The 17,758-nt window shown below is 33.6% G+C and overlaps 4 protein-coding genes across 4 annotated transcripts in view; 3 read left to right on the top strand and 1 right to left on the bottom strand.

The window, feature by feature from the left end:
* The first annotated feature begins 7,381 nt into the window (after nucleotides 1-7,381).
* LOC136821977 (uncharacterized) lies at nucleotides 7,382-11,245 on the top strand. Its single transcript, XM_067078195.1, has 6 exons — nucleotides 7,382-7,430; nucleotides 8,404-8,712; nucleotides 8,921-9,274; nucleotides 9,489-9,609; nucleotides 9,752-9,843; nucleotides 10,846-11,245. Exons 2-5 carry the CDS (start codon nucleotides 8,553-8,555, stop codon nucleotides 9,765-9,767), a joined length of 651 nt encoding a protein of 216 aa, XP_066934296.1. The 5' UTR covers nucleotides 7,382-7,430; nucleotides 8,404-8,552; the 3' UTR covers nucleotides 9,768-9,843; nucleotides 10,846-11,245.
* An 803-nt stretch (nucleotides 11,246-12,048) lies between these two features.
* Nucleotides 12,049-13,070, top strand: LOC136821950 (uncharacterized). Its single transcript, XM_067078170.1, has 3 exons — nucleotides 12,049-12,197; nucleotides 12,319-12,851; nucleotides 12,940-13,070. Exons 1-3 carry the CDS (start codon nucleotides 12,049-12,051, stop codon nucleotides 13,068-13,070), a joined length of 813 nt encoding a protein of 270 aa, XP_066934271.1.
* Nucleotides 13,071-15,234: 2,164 nt separating this feature from the next.
* On the bottom strand, nucleotides 15,235-16,848 carry LOC136821948 (uncharacterized). The gene has a single exon (XM_067078169.1). It carries the CDS (start codon nucleotides 16,846-16,848, stop codon nucleotides 15,235-15,237), a length of 1,614 nt encoding a protein of 537 aa, XP_066934270.1.
* A 296-nt stretch (nucleotides 16,849-17,144) lies between these two features.
* LOC136821970 (centrobin-like) overlaps nucleotides 17,145-17,758 on the top strand; it is an 80,447-nt gene continuing 79,833 nt past the window's right edge. Inside the window, exon 1 of the mRNA XM_067078189.1 lies at nucleotides 17,145-17,255. The gene's annotated coding sequence lies outside the window, so the exon portion shown is untranslated. The remainder of the gene's footprint in view (nucleotides 17,256-17,758) is intronic.

Raw genomic sequence — 17,758 nt, 5'->3', positions numbered from 1 at the left:
AAAATAAATATGCTCATCCTTTTTGCCATCCCTTGTTTGCTTTGTAAGAACTAATTACCGAAAGGCGTATTGCCTTCAATCAAGAGTTATTGATTTGATTCTTATAAAGTAGATGCTTATAATAAAAATAAATATGCTCATCTTTTTCGCCATCCTTTGTTTACTTTGTAAGGACTAATTACCGAAAGGCATATTGTCTTCAATCAAGAGTTATTGATTTGATTCTTATAAAGTAGATGCTTATAATAAAAATAAATATGCTCATCTTTTTCGCCATCCTTTGTTTACTTTCTAATAACTAATTACCGAAAGATATATTGCCTTCAATCAAGAGTTATCGATTTGATTCTTATAAAGTAGATGCTTATAATAAAAATAAATATGCTTATCTTTTTCGCCATCCTTTGTTTACTTTCTAATAACTAATTACCGAAAGATATATTGCCTTCAATCAAGAGTTATTGATTTAATTCTTATAAAGTAGATGCTTATAATAAAAATAAATATGCTCATCTCTTTCGCCATCCTTTGTTTACTTTGTAAGAACTAATTACCGAAAGGCATATTGCCCAACATTTTTTCAGAAAATAGACATGTTCAGTTATTTGATCATAACTCAAGAACTAGGAATCTTTAGAAAAAAAGTAAGGTATCCCTGAAAAGCTACTTAAATTCTACAACTTTTAGACCAAGTACCAATCCAAATAAAATATTCCAACAAAAATGGTAGCATCACGTAAACCACAGTTTTTTTTCACGTTTTGCGGTAATGTCACTTTTTTTGCAATTTTTCACTTCTAGAGCAAAAAAAAGTGGGGGGAAGTTATTTAAAAAATCTGTCTTTGGCTATTTATCAATCTATACATCATTTTGAAGTAATATACCAAAAATCAGCATCCAGAAAAATCTGTATGTGTCACACCAGCCTCCCAAATATCGGTCACTTTTGCCAAAAATCACGATTTTCGGCTAAAAAAATCCAATATATACAATTTTGAAGTATTTTGATGATAATGTGTTTCCAGAAGCAGCTACAACATCAAAAATGGTGTAAAAGTATTCCCCAACTATCTAAACAACACTTTCAGTCAGTATTCTTAGCTCCTGAAGCTTTTGAAGGGTATCGGCTACCGTGAAACTAGATGGCATAGTCGGCGACAGTTGCAAAGTTTCCAAAAACCGTAAGCCTTTTGAGGCAAACTCATTGCTATCAAATCTGGTCTCTTTTTCCCATAACGAATGCTAAATGTCATCATAATAATTCCATGTGGCTGTTATGTGGTTCCTGCCATCATTTTGATCCATATAAGCTGTATCCAGGACATCGTTATGAGCCAAGAATTTCGGGGATCGATCGACCGTTGCTGGTGGAGCGGAAGAAGTAGTGCAATTCAACATAAATCCAGGCTTTTCAAATTCTTTGGTGCTCCTTTGAAATAAATGAGGTGTAGAAAACACTTTTGCATTGAATTTGTCCACTTTCCATGCTCCAACCTGAATAAAAAGTAAAAAGTACTGTAAGTTTGGGTCGACTCCGATGGTTTGTCGAGAAAAGTGGTCAAAATGACAAATAAATGGAATTTCTATGCTAAAAACAAAACACAAAATATAAGATATACTTACTGGATGTTTTGCCATTATAAAAACAATGTTTCCATGAAGAAAAGTGGCCTAAACCAGTCAAAAAATCCAAGAACTTTAGCAGTAAGTTTGAAAAACCCATTTCTTGGTCGCCATCTTGATTCAGTGTTTTTCTCTACCTTTTCTCCGAAATCTGCTGCCTCACCACGTGATCAAAACATTACATCACCATATATAAAAAGAAAGCTTAGAATCTCTACTTTCCGTTTCTCTTTACTTCTACGGCTAGCAAAGAAGCCAATGGGAGAAATATAGCTTAGAAGATCACTATGTCAAAAAAACGTATATACTCGTCCGCCGGAACGTATGCTCGACGAGTATACTCGTCCGCCGGGCTGAAAAGGTTAAGAGATATTGATTTGATTCTTATAAAGTATGCTTTCTTTAGGCGCTAAAATGGGCGTCAGTCAGGGCGTACGGAAGGCGTTTTGACACTGAAAATTATTATAATGAAGAAAGCCCATTTTAACAAATATTTCCCTTTTGGAAAACGGGAAATATTTAATAAAAGTTAGATGGAGTAACAACTTTTCTGTAATAGCCAGAGAAGTAATAAAACTCTTTAGAAATTTCTTTCAAATCGGCCTCCTTTGATTACAAATCCTTGATAGCAAAAATCAGTCAAGATATAGATTATAAGAACTAAAGTAAAGTTATTCTGTCCAACGAAACCTCGTATTTCTAGGTAAAATGCGAATTTTTTTCAAAATTCTTTATAGTTTTAAAGAGTCTAGCAAGCTAGACGACTAATTTATACATAGTAGAAATAAAGCAAAAAGTAATGAATGGAACAATTTTAGTCGTCTAGAAACCTTTGTGCACTAACTCCAAACAAAAGAAAAGTGTCAATATTTGCAATTATAATTTTTTCCCTCTCAAAATAATTCTTGAGAAAAACATGTGTGTGGATGGGATTTGTATATTGAAAGTTTTTCATTTGAGCTGATTTCGATTTGAGAGTTTGTTGTTGCTTGATAAATTGTTTTCTCGCTACGCAAGTTTCTGCGTAGCTAGCCGGGGTATCTATAAGGCTGGAACACCGGATTCTTCCAGTCGTTTATACAAACTAAATCCCGTATCATTATTAGTAGTATTGGTATTATTAGTATTACACGCATTATAAACGACTCCAGTCTAAGTTTTAAAAGAAGTTTTTATTTTATCGGGAAACTTTCGAGAGGTAAACTTCTTCAAATTTTGCGAATTCTTTGTTGTTTGTGAAAGGTTCTTTGCTAAAATATCTTTAAATCTAAAATAGCAGCTGCCTCAAAACTTTGATAGAATATAGTTGAAAGATTGGCATTAGTAAATATGTAAAAATTGACAAAATCTGCCGAGGATTTCCTGAGCAGCAAACATTTCAAATTCGAGGTTCTGTACTTATTCTTGCAAGGTTTTCTTACTGTATGTTTTATAAACAAAACTGTCATCACACAATGAACAAATTAAAAATGTAGCGTGATTTTATTCAAATTCTCTTCAACTCACGTATTCCCATTAGCGAAAGCAAAATTAATGGCTTTTTCACAAAGCAACAAAGCAACAGTTTGCTATCAACGATACAATACAATATAATAGTAGGAGTGGTATCTCCATCTATATTTTTGTTACCTCCATGGTTGTGTATAAAAATTTTAATTTTGACACCGGAAATTTTTAAACTTCAACCACAAAAATACCACCCTGCCACTACATGCTTCCAAAAGGATTTTCATACCACAATGACACCAAGGTATTCAAGTCTAATGTTTGTTACTCTTAGCTCTTGTGGTAACAGTTTTGGAAAGATATTCCCACGGATACGTAACCACGTAACCACGGATGGCGTCGTGCAATTAACGATTAATCACTCGTAACAAAGAAGCATTGCACTCCAAACCATACGATTACTAGTACTAACACTTGATAGACAGCCACATACCTTTCGGTAATTAGTTCCTACAAAGTAAACGCAAAGGATATCAAGATATTTTAATGTGTAAGCTAAGCTATACACCTCGTTTCTTTTTTATCAGCCAATCAGAGAAAAAAAACATTAGATTTTTGTGTTTGTTTTTTCTTGTGTAAAAATCGATATTGTGCTGTTCGCAATGGTTTCAAATGAACGGGACAAGCGCTCAGCGAATAGAAATCTCTAGAAAGGTATCTGAGCTATAAGCATCAAAACACACACACGGGCTTCCAATCTACTAGGGTATGGTTGTTGAAGATTTCATGTTGATAAGATAAACGGAAAAAAGTTACATAAAAAAATCTAGGCGTGCAGTTTCTTTTTGAATCACCCTATATATATAGCCATCAGATCCTAATGAGGAGGACATTAGAAAATCTATCAAGTATAATGTTCCTTGGAGTTTTGACAAGCTCTTTATGTAAAAAAGGAGGCATTAAACCATCACTTGCTACAAGAAAATAAGCCATGAAACAGTCATTCCCTTTACCCAAAAAACCACACTTGAAATTTGACAAGATTCAAGATGGCGGGTTTGTTTTGATTGTCATGGATATCAGTTTCAAAGCAATCGACAGATTTATTTCATCTTGTTGACAAATAATGCCTTCTTTCTTAGAAATGTCAATGTTATTTTTTTACGAATGAAATCTTAATTTGTCTGATTTTTTATCCTGTTTGTGTTTTTGTGTTTACAGTATTTGTGTTAAAATTTTGATGACATTTTATTAACTTTGTGTGTGTGATGAAGATTTTACTGAAAATCCTTTTGGTTGCTGTTATCGTCAAAAAAAGTAACTTATTATTTAAACCTTTAGACCCGCTCATCTTTTTAAAGCACACTGAAAAAATGGTACATGGGGAGGGGGTCCTGGTACTCAGGCAAGGGTATGTATGAAGGTACTCTTTTTAGTACCTCGAAAGTCCCTCAAAGGGGTACCAATTCGTAGGTTACTTTTTAAAGGAACATGCATAATCTTTGAAGCCTTTCAATCTTTTTTCGAAAAATGCTCTTAAAATGTTTTTACTTTTGGGTTTATTTCATGATTAAGATTAAAACGCGGTGAAATCATTTTTGTCGTAGCGGGTGATTTTCCCTGAACTTAACACTTTGCTTCGTTGAATATCACCTTCCTCCAGTATGGTGGCCCATAAGTGCCAAGTAATTTTTTATTGAAAAACTCAGAAAAATATTTTTTTTATAAATGAAAATAACTTTCATTTTACAATTTTAATCTCATGGTTGATTGAAATTCGATTGACGTTTTTGCTTACGTTAATTTGTAATTTCCCGCGAACTTGTAATTTCCCTCCTAGCTTTTGTAATTTCCCTCCTAGATTTTGTAATTTCCCGCAAAAGTGAAATTTTCATCGTTTGGAAATTCATCTCCTTTTTCGACTTTCTTACTAACTTCAAAGGCTTAAAGTAAATGGAATACTATCCAATTAAAACTCGATTCGCGTTTCTATGACTTTTTTGAGACCTCTTTTTAAATTTTCAGATTGATTTCCAGTGTTAAATTGACGTCTTTCAAAATTGTTAGAATTTCAATCCAAACCATGAGATTAACCAGGAATCCCATGCTTGTTTTCGTGAAATTCTGGATAAATTACCCTCGGTTAAATTTCGAAATGTTTTAAATTTCCCTCGTTGCACTCGGGAAATTTCAAAAAATTTCAAAATTGACCTCGGGAAATTTATCCCGAATTTCCCTTATAACCATGAGATTACTAGTACAAATTAACTTTCATTTCAAAATCAATTTAAAAGTAATTTCGTTTTCAAAATGACTTTAAAAACAACTTAAAATACGACCCAGCAAGGCCACACAAATGATTTAAATTTTGTTTTAATTCTCATTTACTTTTCGATATCATTTTAAAAAGCATTTTGTTTTTTTATTTTTAAAATCACTTTTCTCACGTAGCCCATCAGTGCCAAGGACAGCTTTGTCTCCAGACCCCTACAGGCTTAAAAGATTGAAGTTACTATGGTTACTTATTGGTTTGTTTACAATTCACGGCCCATCAAGGCCAAAACAACTTAGTGCTTAAACCCCAAATATTTTTACAAATGTGTAGGAGAGTATAAAATGATATCCTTTACTCCAGTGTTCTATGGTACCATAAATGAGAGATTTTATGTCCGTCACAGTGCTTTTCCTTTCTATTGTTCATTATTTGGCTGGTGGGTTGTATTGTCTTGAAAAATTTACTTCTTTTTGCAGACAAAATTATTCATCAAACAATGGGGAACATGAAGAGCCTTTGTTTTGATGTGTAAATAAAGAGTCGAATTTTTTCTAGCCTGGAGATCCATGCTATGATTTCTTATTCTATATACTGATGGCGAAATATATAGCATGGTATGGGCTGACAGTTTGAATTTCCCATATCCTAATAACGGTTGAAAACACAGCCAATCAAATCCTGTTATTGTTTCACTGGTCACACTTTCTTAAAGAAAGTGCAAGTTCCGAAATTTGGATTTTATTTTAGTAAGTGAGGACAGCGCTAAATTCGAATTTCCCACTGTAATTTTTTTGAGTCCAAAATCGGACTCACAGCTCTGACCCGTCAAGTATTATTCATCAGATTTAAAAAAAAATACGCAGACGGGTTCCTGTCTAAATTTTTTCTTAATATGCAGCATGCGAGCATAAAAGGAAAAATGTTGAGAAGAGAGGAAATACACTTTTTTTATATAAGAACAATTTAAGAACAGTGGAGAGGCTGAAGTTAGAGAGTTATAGCAAAAAGAATCCCTGGTTGCCCTGGTTTCTAAAATCCTCTAAATAGTAAAGTAAATAGCCAAAACTTGTTTTTTACCTTGGAAAAAATAAGAACAAAATAAGAACAATTCAAGGCTCAAAGTGCCAAAGAATTAAGAACAGCCGAGCCTCAGCAAAAATTTACTGGTTCTTATAAAAAAAGAGTGTAATAAGAGGGAAGTTTTATTTACTTCCAACCCCTTTCAAAGTTGCCGCCATATGCTTTAATATTTTTGGCTCCGAGGAAACCCCAATGTGACCCCCCCCCTAAAACAAACAACTGGTTCGTTCTATTATCAAAAGAAACTTTATCTGTTGAAATTTACTCATTTCTATGAGTGGCCTCAATGGGCTGTCAGATCAATTCATTTAAAATAATTTAAAATTGATTTTAAAATGACATGGCCTCGATGGGCTGAGTTGGAAATCGTTTTTGAAAACAAACCCGTTTTTAATTTGAAACGAAACTAGAAAGTAAATCAATTTTGAAATCAAAATTTAGTTCAAAACTTAAATTAAAAGCTATTGCAAAAATGAATGTGAAAAGTAAATTATTCTGAATTTTTTTTATAGAAATGTCAAAACAATTTAACTTGGCTCCCATGGGCCACCATACTCCAGTTAATAAATGGCAATAACGAATATAAGGTCAGGACATGTAATATCTGATTGATGCCGGTTTTCTCAGATATTTTCTCTAGTATTTAAATATATCCTTATGTTATGATTTCAGCATTAAGTGTGTCCTCAGTAAAACCTGTGAACGGTACAACTTCAATCACAGTACCAGTTGGAAACGATGCCTTGTTTCAATGGAACATCGTGCTGGAAAACAGTGATCAAGACGTTGGTTTAAAGCTTTTGAATGGAACAACTGAATTATGGACCCAACAGCGGGGTAAAGTTAGTGATGAAGGAAAAGCACTCTTCAAAGACAGATTGACCGTCGAGAAAAGTGTCACCTATCTAAAAGCTACAATCAAAAATGTGGATTTCAATGATTCTACAATAGAGCGGCTTTACTAAATTATCTGATATTGATTCTACAATAAGCTTGATAGTTCAAGGTAAGAAAATGATCTATGTTCAGAGGATTATATTTCATATATATGCCCTTGTCTCGATGACCCAGTGATGACTTTTTTTGTGTTTTTCAAAATCTTCGCAAACCTAGTCACCAGCCTCCTTTTTATTCAGTTCTGGCATCGACTGGACAAAAATCCTCTCTAAAGGGACTCGGTTAAGTTATGGGTATGGCTGGTATTTTTTGCTGACGTAATCAGAATTTCAATTTTTTTTTTCAAATGATCGACTTAAGTGAGATATATATTAAGTGAAAGTTTGAAGACAATTGGATAAACAATCCTTGAGAAATTCAATTTTTAGTTTCTATGACGTCATCGATTATGACATCATAATCAATTTTTGTATTTTCTTGCGAAAATCAGTGAAAAACAATTAGGTAACACATCAGGCTAGAAACTACATTATAGTACCCTTCATATTCAGTCATTTTTTGGTCGTTTTGTGTCGGCTAATGCGATCTAAAAATTATAGTAATTTTAAGACATGCCATAACTTACCCGAGGAGTTTTTCTTAAGTACTGCTTGAAAATTATATCATTACACCAAACACTATTATCTTTAAATTGATACTGTATCGTATATTGGCTTAACTTTCCTTCTGGCGTATGTTTACGGGATATTTCCGCTGTTCTTTTTTCCTGCCATACTGAAAAGTATCAAGTCAAAAATCCAGCGAGATCCTAAGATTTACAGCGATTTTCCAAGTGAAAAAGAGAGTCTACAGATACTTGCAATAGGATGAGATGTATTTTTCTCCAACCAGCAAAACGAGAATTGTACTCTATGTGGTTGACGGCTACACTTAGGTATATAAAAAATGTTAGCAAAAGCCTCTTACCACATCAAACACATTAAGCGGAATTGAAGCCTCTTAGTAAAGAAAGGTGCAAAATTATATTTTGAATTATCAAAACTATCAAAGTAATTTCCATGTCGGTCGACCGTATTTTCTAGGTGGGCCATTTTATTGTGGAGATAAACTCGAATCAAAATATATCGTTGGACCGAATGCTAGACCAAGATTTAAACTGTGTATTCAAAGCAATCCAGCACCAGAGATATCGTACAAATTTCCAAGCTCAAGTAGAGCAAGTGTAAAAGGGATGGTTACAGGACCAAGTTGGGATAAACAATATACCATAGAGTTTGAGCTTCCCCCAATAGCTGCTGTGAATTGTGGTCGTGAGTTATTATATACAATAACTTCACCAAATTTACAAGGAAGCATACCTTTGACTGGAAAAAGCACAATAATTTTGACTGGTGAGTTAGTTAATCTAGCAATTTTGGGCACTTTCCTTGACAGCCGACCCCGACCTCCGTCCCCGTGCCCCATTTTGTTTGATTTACCTAGAAAATATTTTTGGAAACATCAATTTATATAACTTTCTAACACATTCAATTTCTGAAGGGCTGTGAAGGTGAATGAATTTTCATTCTTCAGAAATCTTACTTCGTTTTTCTTGAATAGATATGCCTTTGAATGTCACAATTTCATCATTTTCATACGAAAACAAAGTACCTAAAGTCACTTGGAGGGAGATCAACGCTGGGTTGTGTAGCAACGAGATTGCTTACTACATTGAAGTTTCCAACCAGACAGCGACAATAACAAAAGGACCAGTGACCGGGACATCTTTATTCATTGATGAAATAGGCCAAGAACCAAAACTTATTAAGATGTGGGCTGAATATGACTCTCCAACGGGGAAGAAAACTGGAGCGAAAAGTGTAGTTTGGTTTACTAAAACCACTACAACGACCACGACAACAACGACGACAATAAAACCGGAGATCCTAACAAGTTCAGTACCAAGTGCAACTAGTATGTATACTGTGTGTCCTTGAGATAAACATCGAAAAGAGAAAAATAATTAAAGACAAAGAAATCGAAAACTGGGTAAATGGAAAATTTGCAAATTATTATGAAGAGTTTTATAGTCGGGGAGAGGCTAAAACTGCAATGTTTTTTCTTTGCACCCATTTTTTTTAATGATGATACAGCAAAATTAAAACCATTTTCAAAATCTTTTTTCTAGAAGATGAAAAAGGGTTATGGCTTGGAATAGGCATTGTCATCGGGTTGGTTATTGGGGCTATTACTAGCTCTGGTAATCTTTTATATTTTGCGTTTTTACCAGAGACAAAACAATACCAAAGGTAAGCAAGAATTTATGACAAATTTGTAGTTTCAAGCATAATATACTTATTTTCAATGAACACGAGCCCAAACTCCAACCTTACTACACATCGGTATTATATCTGTCAATATTTTTAACTTTGACGTTTGCTGTTCATCTAGGAAATCAACCCAATGAACTGACGGAGAAAGGACCAACTTATGAAGGTGTCAACGACAATGTTTTTGTGAATACAGAGTCGCCTAATGAACAGGTACACATTGATTGTATATCTCAATAGTAGTATAAAGGATTCCAATGGGAGCTATTTTATCTAAAATGAAAATGTTGATATTCGTTTATCATGAGCTGCAACATTTGCTCGTCTATCAGCTTTTTGCTCTGTAAAGATTTGCAAGACAAAGACAGTTTAAGTATTAGTGAGGGATGTTGCTTGTAGAACCATGAGCTCCATTTTTACCAAAGATATCCAGTAAAGAATCTATTATTCAGAACCGCTAGGCTTTAACTCCTATCACTTCTTTTCCTGGATTGCCACACTTAAAGCTTGGGGACATGAGAAGATTTTTTTGCGTTGGTGTAGTGCAACATGCTCCATCGCACAAACCTGAAACGCTTTTTAATGTTGCTACATAGTACCGTGAAAATCAGAGGTCAAAATCATGTATTGACACTGTGTCGACGAATCGATTTTCTATTCATCGCGCAATCAACGAAGTCAAAAGTAACCGTGACGACCATCTGAGATCTTGGATGAAGTTCAAAGTTGATATTTTTATTCCCGTCGTTGAAAACACAACTAAAAAATATCATCAATGCTTTTTAAAGTCAGTGATAGAGAATCATAACATAAAGTCTGTCTATTATTTCGATTCAATTAAAAGTAACATTTCCATAATTAATACACCCCTGTCGGTAGAACTTTTTCCCTCACCCTATTGTTATTATGCTGATATAAGCAAAATTATTTTTCTTTTCCTCTTTCTAAACAATTTTGCTCCCCATTTATGTCAATCCAATGTGAAAAACCTTGTGAATTAAAATTGATGAGTAAGCAAATGATATCACTCTTATTTAAAAACGAAACCTTTAAGTATTGGTTCAGTATGAATCCTCTCCATCTATTGTCCTGCCCAGGCTATGAACCTTCTGAAATAACTTTTTGACATCGGTTGATATTCAACGGTATTCTAAAGTTTGGTCACTAAAACTTGGAAAAATTTTCTAAATAACCCTTTAATTTATCATTTTTCAGGATTATGAGTTTGTTGCAGATCATGGGAATTCAAAGACAGCGAACGCTGCAACCTATCAAGAACTCAATGCTATATCACCGCCAGATTTGACTTACACCAAACTTCAAGGAAAATCACATTACGAAATATAATATGAATAGCAAAAGGAAATCCCATGCTTTTTAGGCTTATTTACATAGCTTTACGGTCGAAACGAAGGAAAGAAATGAACGTAGCCTAGAAATATTATTAGGACATAACGAATGTGAATGCAGCCTGAAAAAACAATGAATTGATAATACTTATTTAAAATAGACTAAGTTAACAATATTTTAACGAAATTTTTTCATGCACCTATCCAACAGTAGCGGTGGTCAGCTTTTAAAGAGACTAGAAAATGATTTAAGTAAATTCCAACCAAAATTGTTGAGACATTATATCCCAAGTCCCTTCTATAGAGTGGAAATCATTTTCATCATATTTGAATAGTTTAACTATATTGACGTTACTTTTATCGCTTAAACGCAGGGGTATATTACATTTTTCGCAAGAGTACTCCTACACTTATTTTTCGATATCGTCTTCGAGAAGAATTTTCCTTGTATGTTTGTTACCAGTCTCCGCTGACCGCGCTGATAAGGGTTGATAGAACTTGGATATATATATATTTTAGCTTAAAATATTTGTTTTTGACGTCATCGTGAAGACGATGAACATATATTGTAATTAACAATCATTAAAATTAAGCATTATTAATTAACTATTTTTTTTCAAATATTTTTATTACGTCTGCTTAATAATGCAAATATCGAATTTACGACTATTATCAATGTCTTTGCTTTGATGATGATATCAGAATTTAAGAAATATTTATTTCTTTAAATTCGAAAGTTTTTTCTCTGATGAAAACATGGCCTCTGGTAACCAGGTTAGTAATCTTTGTCCAAGCCAATCAGAGCTTTACTCGACATTTACTCGTAACTTTGTTACATGAATCTGCTAATAGGAAATCATGTATTTCTTGTGGTACGGTTACTTTCTCTCTTTTGTTTACTTGATTTATTTCTTGAAAATTACATGGGATTAAAGCAAAAGTAGATAATACACGGGTTTCCTATTAGCCGATTCATGTAAAAGAACACGAAAATTGCATGTAAACAAACGGGTCAGAAAACGAAAGTACAAGGAATTTCAAGCAAAAACGTAAACCAGCTTGTCACACTATGACTGGAAAAAAGAAATCTGACACTGTTTTAGTTTTAGAAAAGATATCAATTGATGAGTTTCGTTTATATTCTATTCAATCACTTAAAAGTTTTCTCTCAGTGAGAAAAAAATCAACAACAGGATCTTTTGACACGCTTGTTGCAAGGTATGTTTATTTTTATCACACAAGATATTTTTGTAAATCACACACACTTTCGACATTTTATGAAATGCACACAGCTCATATTCGGCTATCTAAATTTAAGTTTTTCCTCTTTTCTACTTAGAGCTTTTGCTGCAAGCGAGGAGAATATCCCTATTGATCCAGAGCTAGAACATCAGGAGAGGGCAAATACTGAACAATACACCCAAAAGTTCAAAACGTTATCCCTTCAAGACCCATATACTTTTCGAAAATTATTTGACGTTAAACAGAATTTTCTCCATAACTCTATACCACAGAAAGAATGGGCTGGTGAAAAAGATGGAATCCACAAATGGCCTAAGACGTACTTCATGGACATTTCAAGACATTTTTCTCAAGTTCTTGGAAATGATAATTTATGGCAACGTCTAGAGTGTGAATATAAGGAAGGGAAAGCTTATCGATATTATAGTGATGGCTTTCTTGGAGAACTTCATATCAATTTCCCTGAACAAAATCCTAATGTATGTATCATGAAATCAAAGTGCCTTCCTTCCCAACGTGTATCCATGAAACAATACGATGTGTGGGTTATCATACAGCAAAAGGATACTGAGAGAGAAATGGATGGGCAAATCTTGAGAGGGTATTGCACTTGTACAGCAGGCCTTCTGGGTAAATTGCATTTTTTTCTCAATGTACAAGCTTTTAAAGCTTAGTTGTTTTTTTCTTATTTGTTATTTTATTTAACTTTTTATTTCAGGGAGCTGTAATCATGTAGCTGGGTTGCTGTTTAGACTTGAAATTGCAAATCTCATGGGAGAAACAAGGAAAACGTGTACTTCGTCACGATGTAAATTTGTTGAACCCCCACCATCAAAGAAAAGTCATTAAACCAGGAAAGCTGTCTTCATTTGTATTCAAACAAGAAAAGTACAGTAGGCTGGCCATTTCTAAGACAAAATCAGATTCAAAGCAAAGTTTAAAACGAAAACTGGAATATATGCCATGAGTAGCAGTGTTACTTGTAAAGAACTTGTTTCTGAACCAAAAAAAATGAGGGATATTTTTTACAAATCTTTCAAAAATGTTATTCCTGACAGTTGTTTCATTCAAATAATGGATGGAAAGCCACTCGATGTTACTGAAGAAGTTACTGAAGAATCGAAAATTCTTTCACTTAAGGAACATGCAAAAATTTTTAAAGACAAGAATTGTTATGATACTGAAACATATATCGAAGCTATTACACTATCAGATGATCAAATATCAAAAGTTTATGAAAAAACAGTTGCACAGAGTAATTCAGAGTTTTGGGTTGAGCAAAGAAAAGGTCGTATAACAGCTTCAAAATTTAAGAGAGTCTTTACAAGAATGGAATCTTTAAAAAAATCTGACCAAGAACCTATTCCCCTTCTAAAAGAGATAATGGGAGAAGACAATAAAAAACCTACTTGGCAAATGAAACATGGCATTTCGTCAGAACGACATGCCATTATGCGATTCAAGCAAACTCATTCTCATTACAAACATTGAGAAACCTAAACAAACAATTGACTACTCTGAAATTCATAGTAACATTGATATTGAGATGATTTTATTGCAGGATAATCTTGAAATCACCTTTGACGTATGACTATATTATACAATACTGATAACACACGAATATATTATGTAAAAAGTCTGAGTTTCATATTCACTAATTTTCTAATATATTTATTACACGTTTTTTTATAAGGAACCTTAACTTTGCTCTGAGCCTGGAGTTCCTTAATTTTACAGAAAATATCAGCCTCAAAGTTCCTTATGAGTTGCTTATTACATAGCTAGTTCAAGTGAAAACTCTTACTTTTACTGTTCCTTAAAGCTTGTTTTCTTATTCTCAGCCTGAACAGTCCTTACCATTCCTTATTTTTTGGACTATTTTCAGCCTCGAGTTCCTTATAAGCGTGTTCCTTATAAAAAAACGTGTACTGCTATAAATTATAATAATATAATATTATCTTATGAACCTTTTTGTTGTAAGCAGTAAATTTATATTTCTATGCTTTTTTTATTTTTATTTTTTAAATATCCTAAAATCTTCTGTAGTATGTATGGTTTTTATCATTTTATTATGTAAATAAATCAACAAATGGAACACTCTGTTCCACACTCACATATTATATCTGTATCTCAAATTCTAAAACTTTGTCAGTAAATTCATGTTTTGCAATAAAAAAGAATTTCTTTGGGACTTAGGGAGCTAATAATATGGACTATAAAAACGCTATAATATAATTCATAGAGAATAAGTTTTAAAACAAAAAAAATATTACTTATATTCTATTTGAGGTGGTATACTACAGCTTTTTAGCAACATTGTAGAAAGAAATTCATAAAAATAGAGGAGGTAGTAAAAGAATGATAAACCATGTGCTAGGTTTATGAAAGACCAATAAAAAAATGATTTTTGAGGTAAAAAGTTACTCTCATTAATGCTACTTAAAGTTTTAAATTTAGAAGGCTTTTTCAGATCAGTTTTTACAAGTACCAACTCAAAAAAAATATATATATAATCAAAATTTAAAGGCATAAACATGATGAAATATCATTGGCTCAAAATAAAAAGTTACCTTATTGGAACAAATTTTGGTGGGAAGAAAATTTGGCGGATGTGAGTCAAGACTCACATCCGCCAAATTAAGTTTCCGTCAAATTCCCGCCAAATTTAATTTTTTCCGTTTTTGTGTGATTTTTCACAATTTACCCACTAAAAGTATGCAATATCAATGTTATGACCTTGATTTTTCACCTAAAAATTTGTCATCCGCCAAATTAAATTCCCGCCAAAATTAATTTTTTCTCTAATCCGCCAAATTAAATTCCCTCTAAAAGGACTTTTTCGCCCATCCACCAAATTAAATTTCCGCCAAAATTTGTTCGAATAAGGTATAAAAATGTCATTTCATTATTGGTTTTCTCAAATTTGAGAGGGCACAGCAACAATGACAATGTCATTCAAATGTGGTAACAACTTATTTGAACTTCATTTGATAAATTTGGAAAGTTTTTCACCCTACGAAGACCTGTTCAAACCAAAAAATCCGAACTTTAGCAATGTGAGCTGTCTTTTAAGTTGCGCTTCAGTCATTTGGGAAGTACCGCGTCTTCCAGGTGGAATAATTAGATGTATGCTTTTTTGAGCACACTCTTGTTCAATATTAAAACCTTTATCTGTCATAAGACTACAGTATGGGGGTAGAGTGTCCAGGAACTCAGTCTCGTTTACAATAGCCTTGTCTGATATTCTTCCGGTGTAGGGCTCTGAAACATAACTGATCAAAGAGTTTGGTAAGACACTAATTAAGATTTTTGCAGTGTTGTGATGTTTATATTCACTCCAAGTTGCACTTTGTAGTTCTAAACTTTTTGGAGTTTCAATAAAAACTTCGGTACAGTCTATGATACCATTTAATCTATGAAACCCTCTGAACCGTGATGGCGTGGTGTTTCGTATATTTTCCTCCTCAGGGAGATAAATCAATGATCTCAAACACAATGACAGGGCTCTTATCCAGCTCTGAAAGATTTTGGACGCACAGCTCTTCGATACTCCAAACCGGTCACCAAGGTCCTCAAAAAGTAATCCCAATCTCAGCTTCATTAGTGTCAACAGCAATTCATCGACAGAATTTAATTTTCGATCAGGCCCAGGCTTTTTTGGTGTGTGTACTTTGTTGAAAGGATTGGCAAGAGTTCTTTTCTTTGCGTAAAACCGACTACGTACAAAACCTTTGACGTTATTATGCAATTGATGAAACAGCTCCAGGTTGGTTATGTTGGTGTAAAAAAGACATTTTTTATTGTTTTTCAATAAAGTTTCAAACAAAGGTTTCACCACTGGACTATTAGCTGCACTGACAGTTTTCATTGAATTATGCATTTTTGTCTTTTTGATGCTTGAACGAATTGATTTGTTGATTCTTTTAATACATTCTGGAGTTTTTTTGGTGATTATTAAATCAACATTTGATTCAAGTTCATTGGGTAACATCGATGTAGTTGTTGAAGCTTTAGGATGATGAGGTTGGTGAACTGGTGTAGACAACCTATTTTTTGACACAATAGATGCTGTTGGAGTTTCCCTTACAGTAAGAGTAGATTGAGCAGTATCCTTTTTGGGATTTGGTAAAGTTATTTTAATGACAGATGATGACAAACGTTGTTTTTGTTGTAGTCGTGATGAAGTAGTCGTTGATGATGATCCTTCGCCACCAGCTGCTGTTATATTATGATTGTTAGAAGACTTTCTCTTTCTGCTGATAGCTGTTGTTGATGGTGGAGACAAAAATAAAGCTCGCTTTTCTGCACCATCATATCCCATGGATAGTACTGGAAGAGGGTTATCAGAAGAAGGTTCACCGTCTTTGAAATGGATGGAACACACACGTGCATTTCTGCCTGGTTCAAAAAATCCTTTAGTAGTATCATCAGCACGATTAATCACCTTAATCCACTTCATTCTTAGCTCATAATCTTTCTTTACAGTAGGAAATGGATGTAGCTTGAAAGGAGGGTCACAGTTACAAAGTTCATGAATCTGTCGATGCTCTTCACACTGTAAACTCTTCCACTTGTTAAGTCTATAACTTCCATTGCTGCAGCCAATAACAACACAACAAAGAGCCATAATATCTATCTCCTCTCCTTTCTCATGTATTGTGAGCTCAGTCTCAAAAAAAATAACAAAATGGCTTTCTTGAGTCCAGAATATGAGTGAAAATATGTTTATGTGTGCCAATTCTCACTGTTGAAGGTTACGATTTTTGGTTTGTTTACATGCATTTTTCGTGACCTTTTACATGAATCGGCTAATAGGAAACCCGTGTATTTTATCGCCCGTTACAGTGATGGTGAAGGCGGGAAAATATGGCGGTATGGCGGTATACAGAAAAAATCGGCAAATTTTTGATAAAATTCTGAATTTAAAAAGACGAAAAGACAGCAAATAGTCATGGTTTTGAATCTCAGATTGTGTAGGCGACATTTCGAAGACGAAGATACTAACTGCCTCCAAAAAGTCCTCTTCTTATCCTGGTAAGAAATTCTTAGATAATTATGCTGGAGTCAACTGTCAGCTGGAGGTTTAATTTAAAAGTGTACTTCGGTCTACAACAACGACAACAAACAGTAAAACAAACAGTAAAACCAGCTGCACTTTAATTCATGGTCACACAAACATGTTTAAAAAATGGTTCAAGAAAAATTATAAAATATTAATCCAAATGGAAGATTGTCCTATTATTATCATACTTTTCAATATAATATATATTAAATACTTTTTACTATACTACAATCAGTTCTAAAATACTTGGTACAAAAGGGAGCTTCCCGACGAAATTTTATAAACACAAACAATTTTGAAGAGTAGAGTTTTAACTCTGAATTTTAACGCTAGACTTAAGAGTGAGGATCCAAAAGTTCAAAAATGGTGCAGTAGGGCTTGAAATATAGCCTACAAATCAATTAATCCCTTCCAGATCAAAAAATTGGATGAAATCAAGTTGAAGGCCCAAAACTGACATTCTCGCTCGAACTTC

Source organism: Clytia hemisphaerica, unplaced genomic scaffold (assembly GCF_902728285.1).
Source record: "Clytia hemisphaerica strain Z4C2 unplaced genomic scaffold, Clytia hemisphaerica genome assembly, whole genome shotgun sequence".
NCBI lineage: Eukaryota > Metazoa > Cnidaria > Hydrozoa > Leptothecata > Clytiidae > Clytia > Clytia hemisphaerica.
This window is presented reverse-complemented; position numbering and strand designations above follow the sequence as displayed.

Coding starts and splice junctions, on each gene's coding strand:
- LOC136821977 (XM_067078195.1), top strand. CDS start 8,553: ATGGTTACAGGACCAAGTTGGGATAAACAATATACCATAGAGTTTGAG. Junction 8,713..8,920: donor AAGCACAATAATTTTGACTG/GTGAGTTAGTTA, acceptor TTTCTTGAATAG/ATATGCCTTTGAATGTCACA. Junction 9,275..9,488: donor TTCAGTACCAAGTGCAACTA/GTATGTATACTG, acceptor TCTTTTTTCTAG/AAGATGAAAAAGGGTTATGG.
- LOC136821950 (XM_067078170.1), top strand. CDS start 12,049: ATGACTGGAAAAAAGAAATCTGACACTGTTTTAGTTTTAGAAAAGATA. Junction 12,198..12,318: donor TTTGACACGCTTGTTGCAAG/GTATGTTTATTT, acceptor TTTTCTACTTAG/AGCTTTTGCTGCAAGCGAGG. Junction 12,852..12,939: donor TTGTACAGCAGGCCTTCTGG/GTAAATTGCATT, acceptor TTTTTATTTCAG/GGAGCTGTAATCATGTAGCT.
- LOC136821948 (XM_067078169.1), bottom strand. CDS start 16,848: ATGGCTCTTTGTTGTGTTGTTATTGGCTGCAGCAATGGAAGTTATAGA.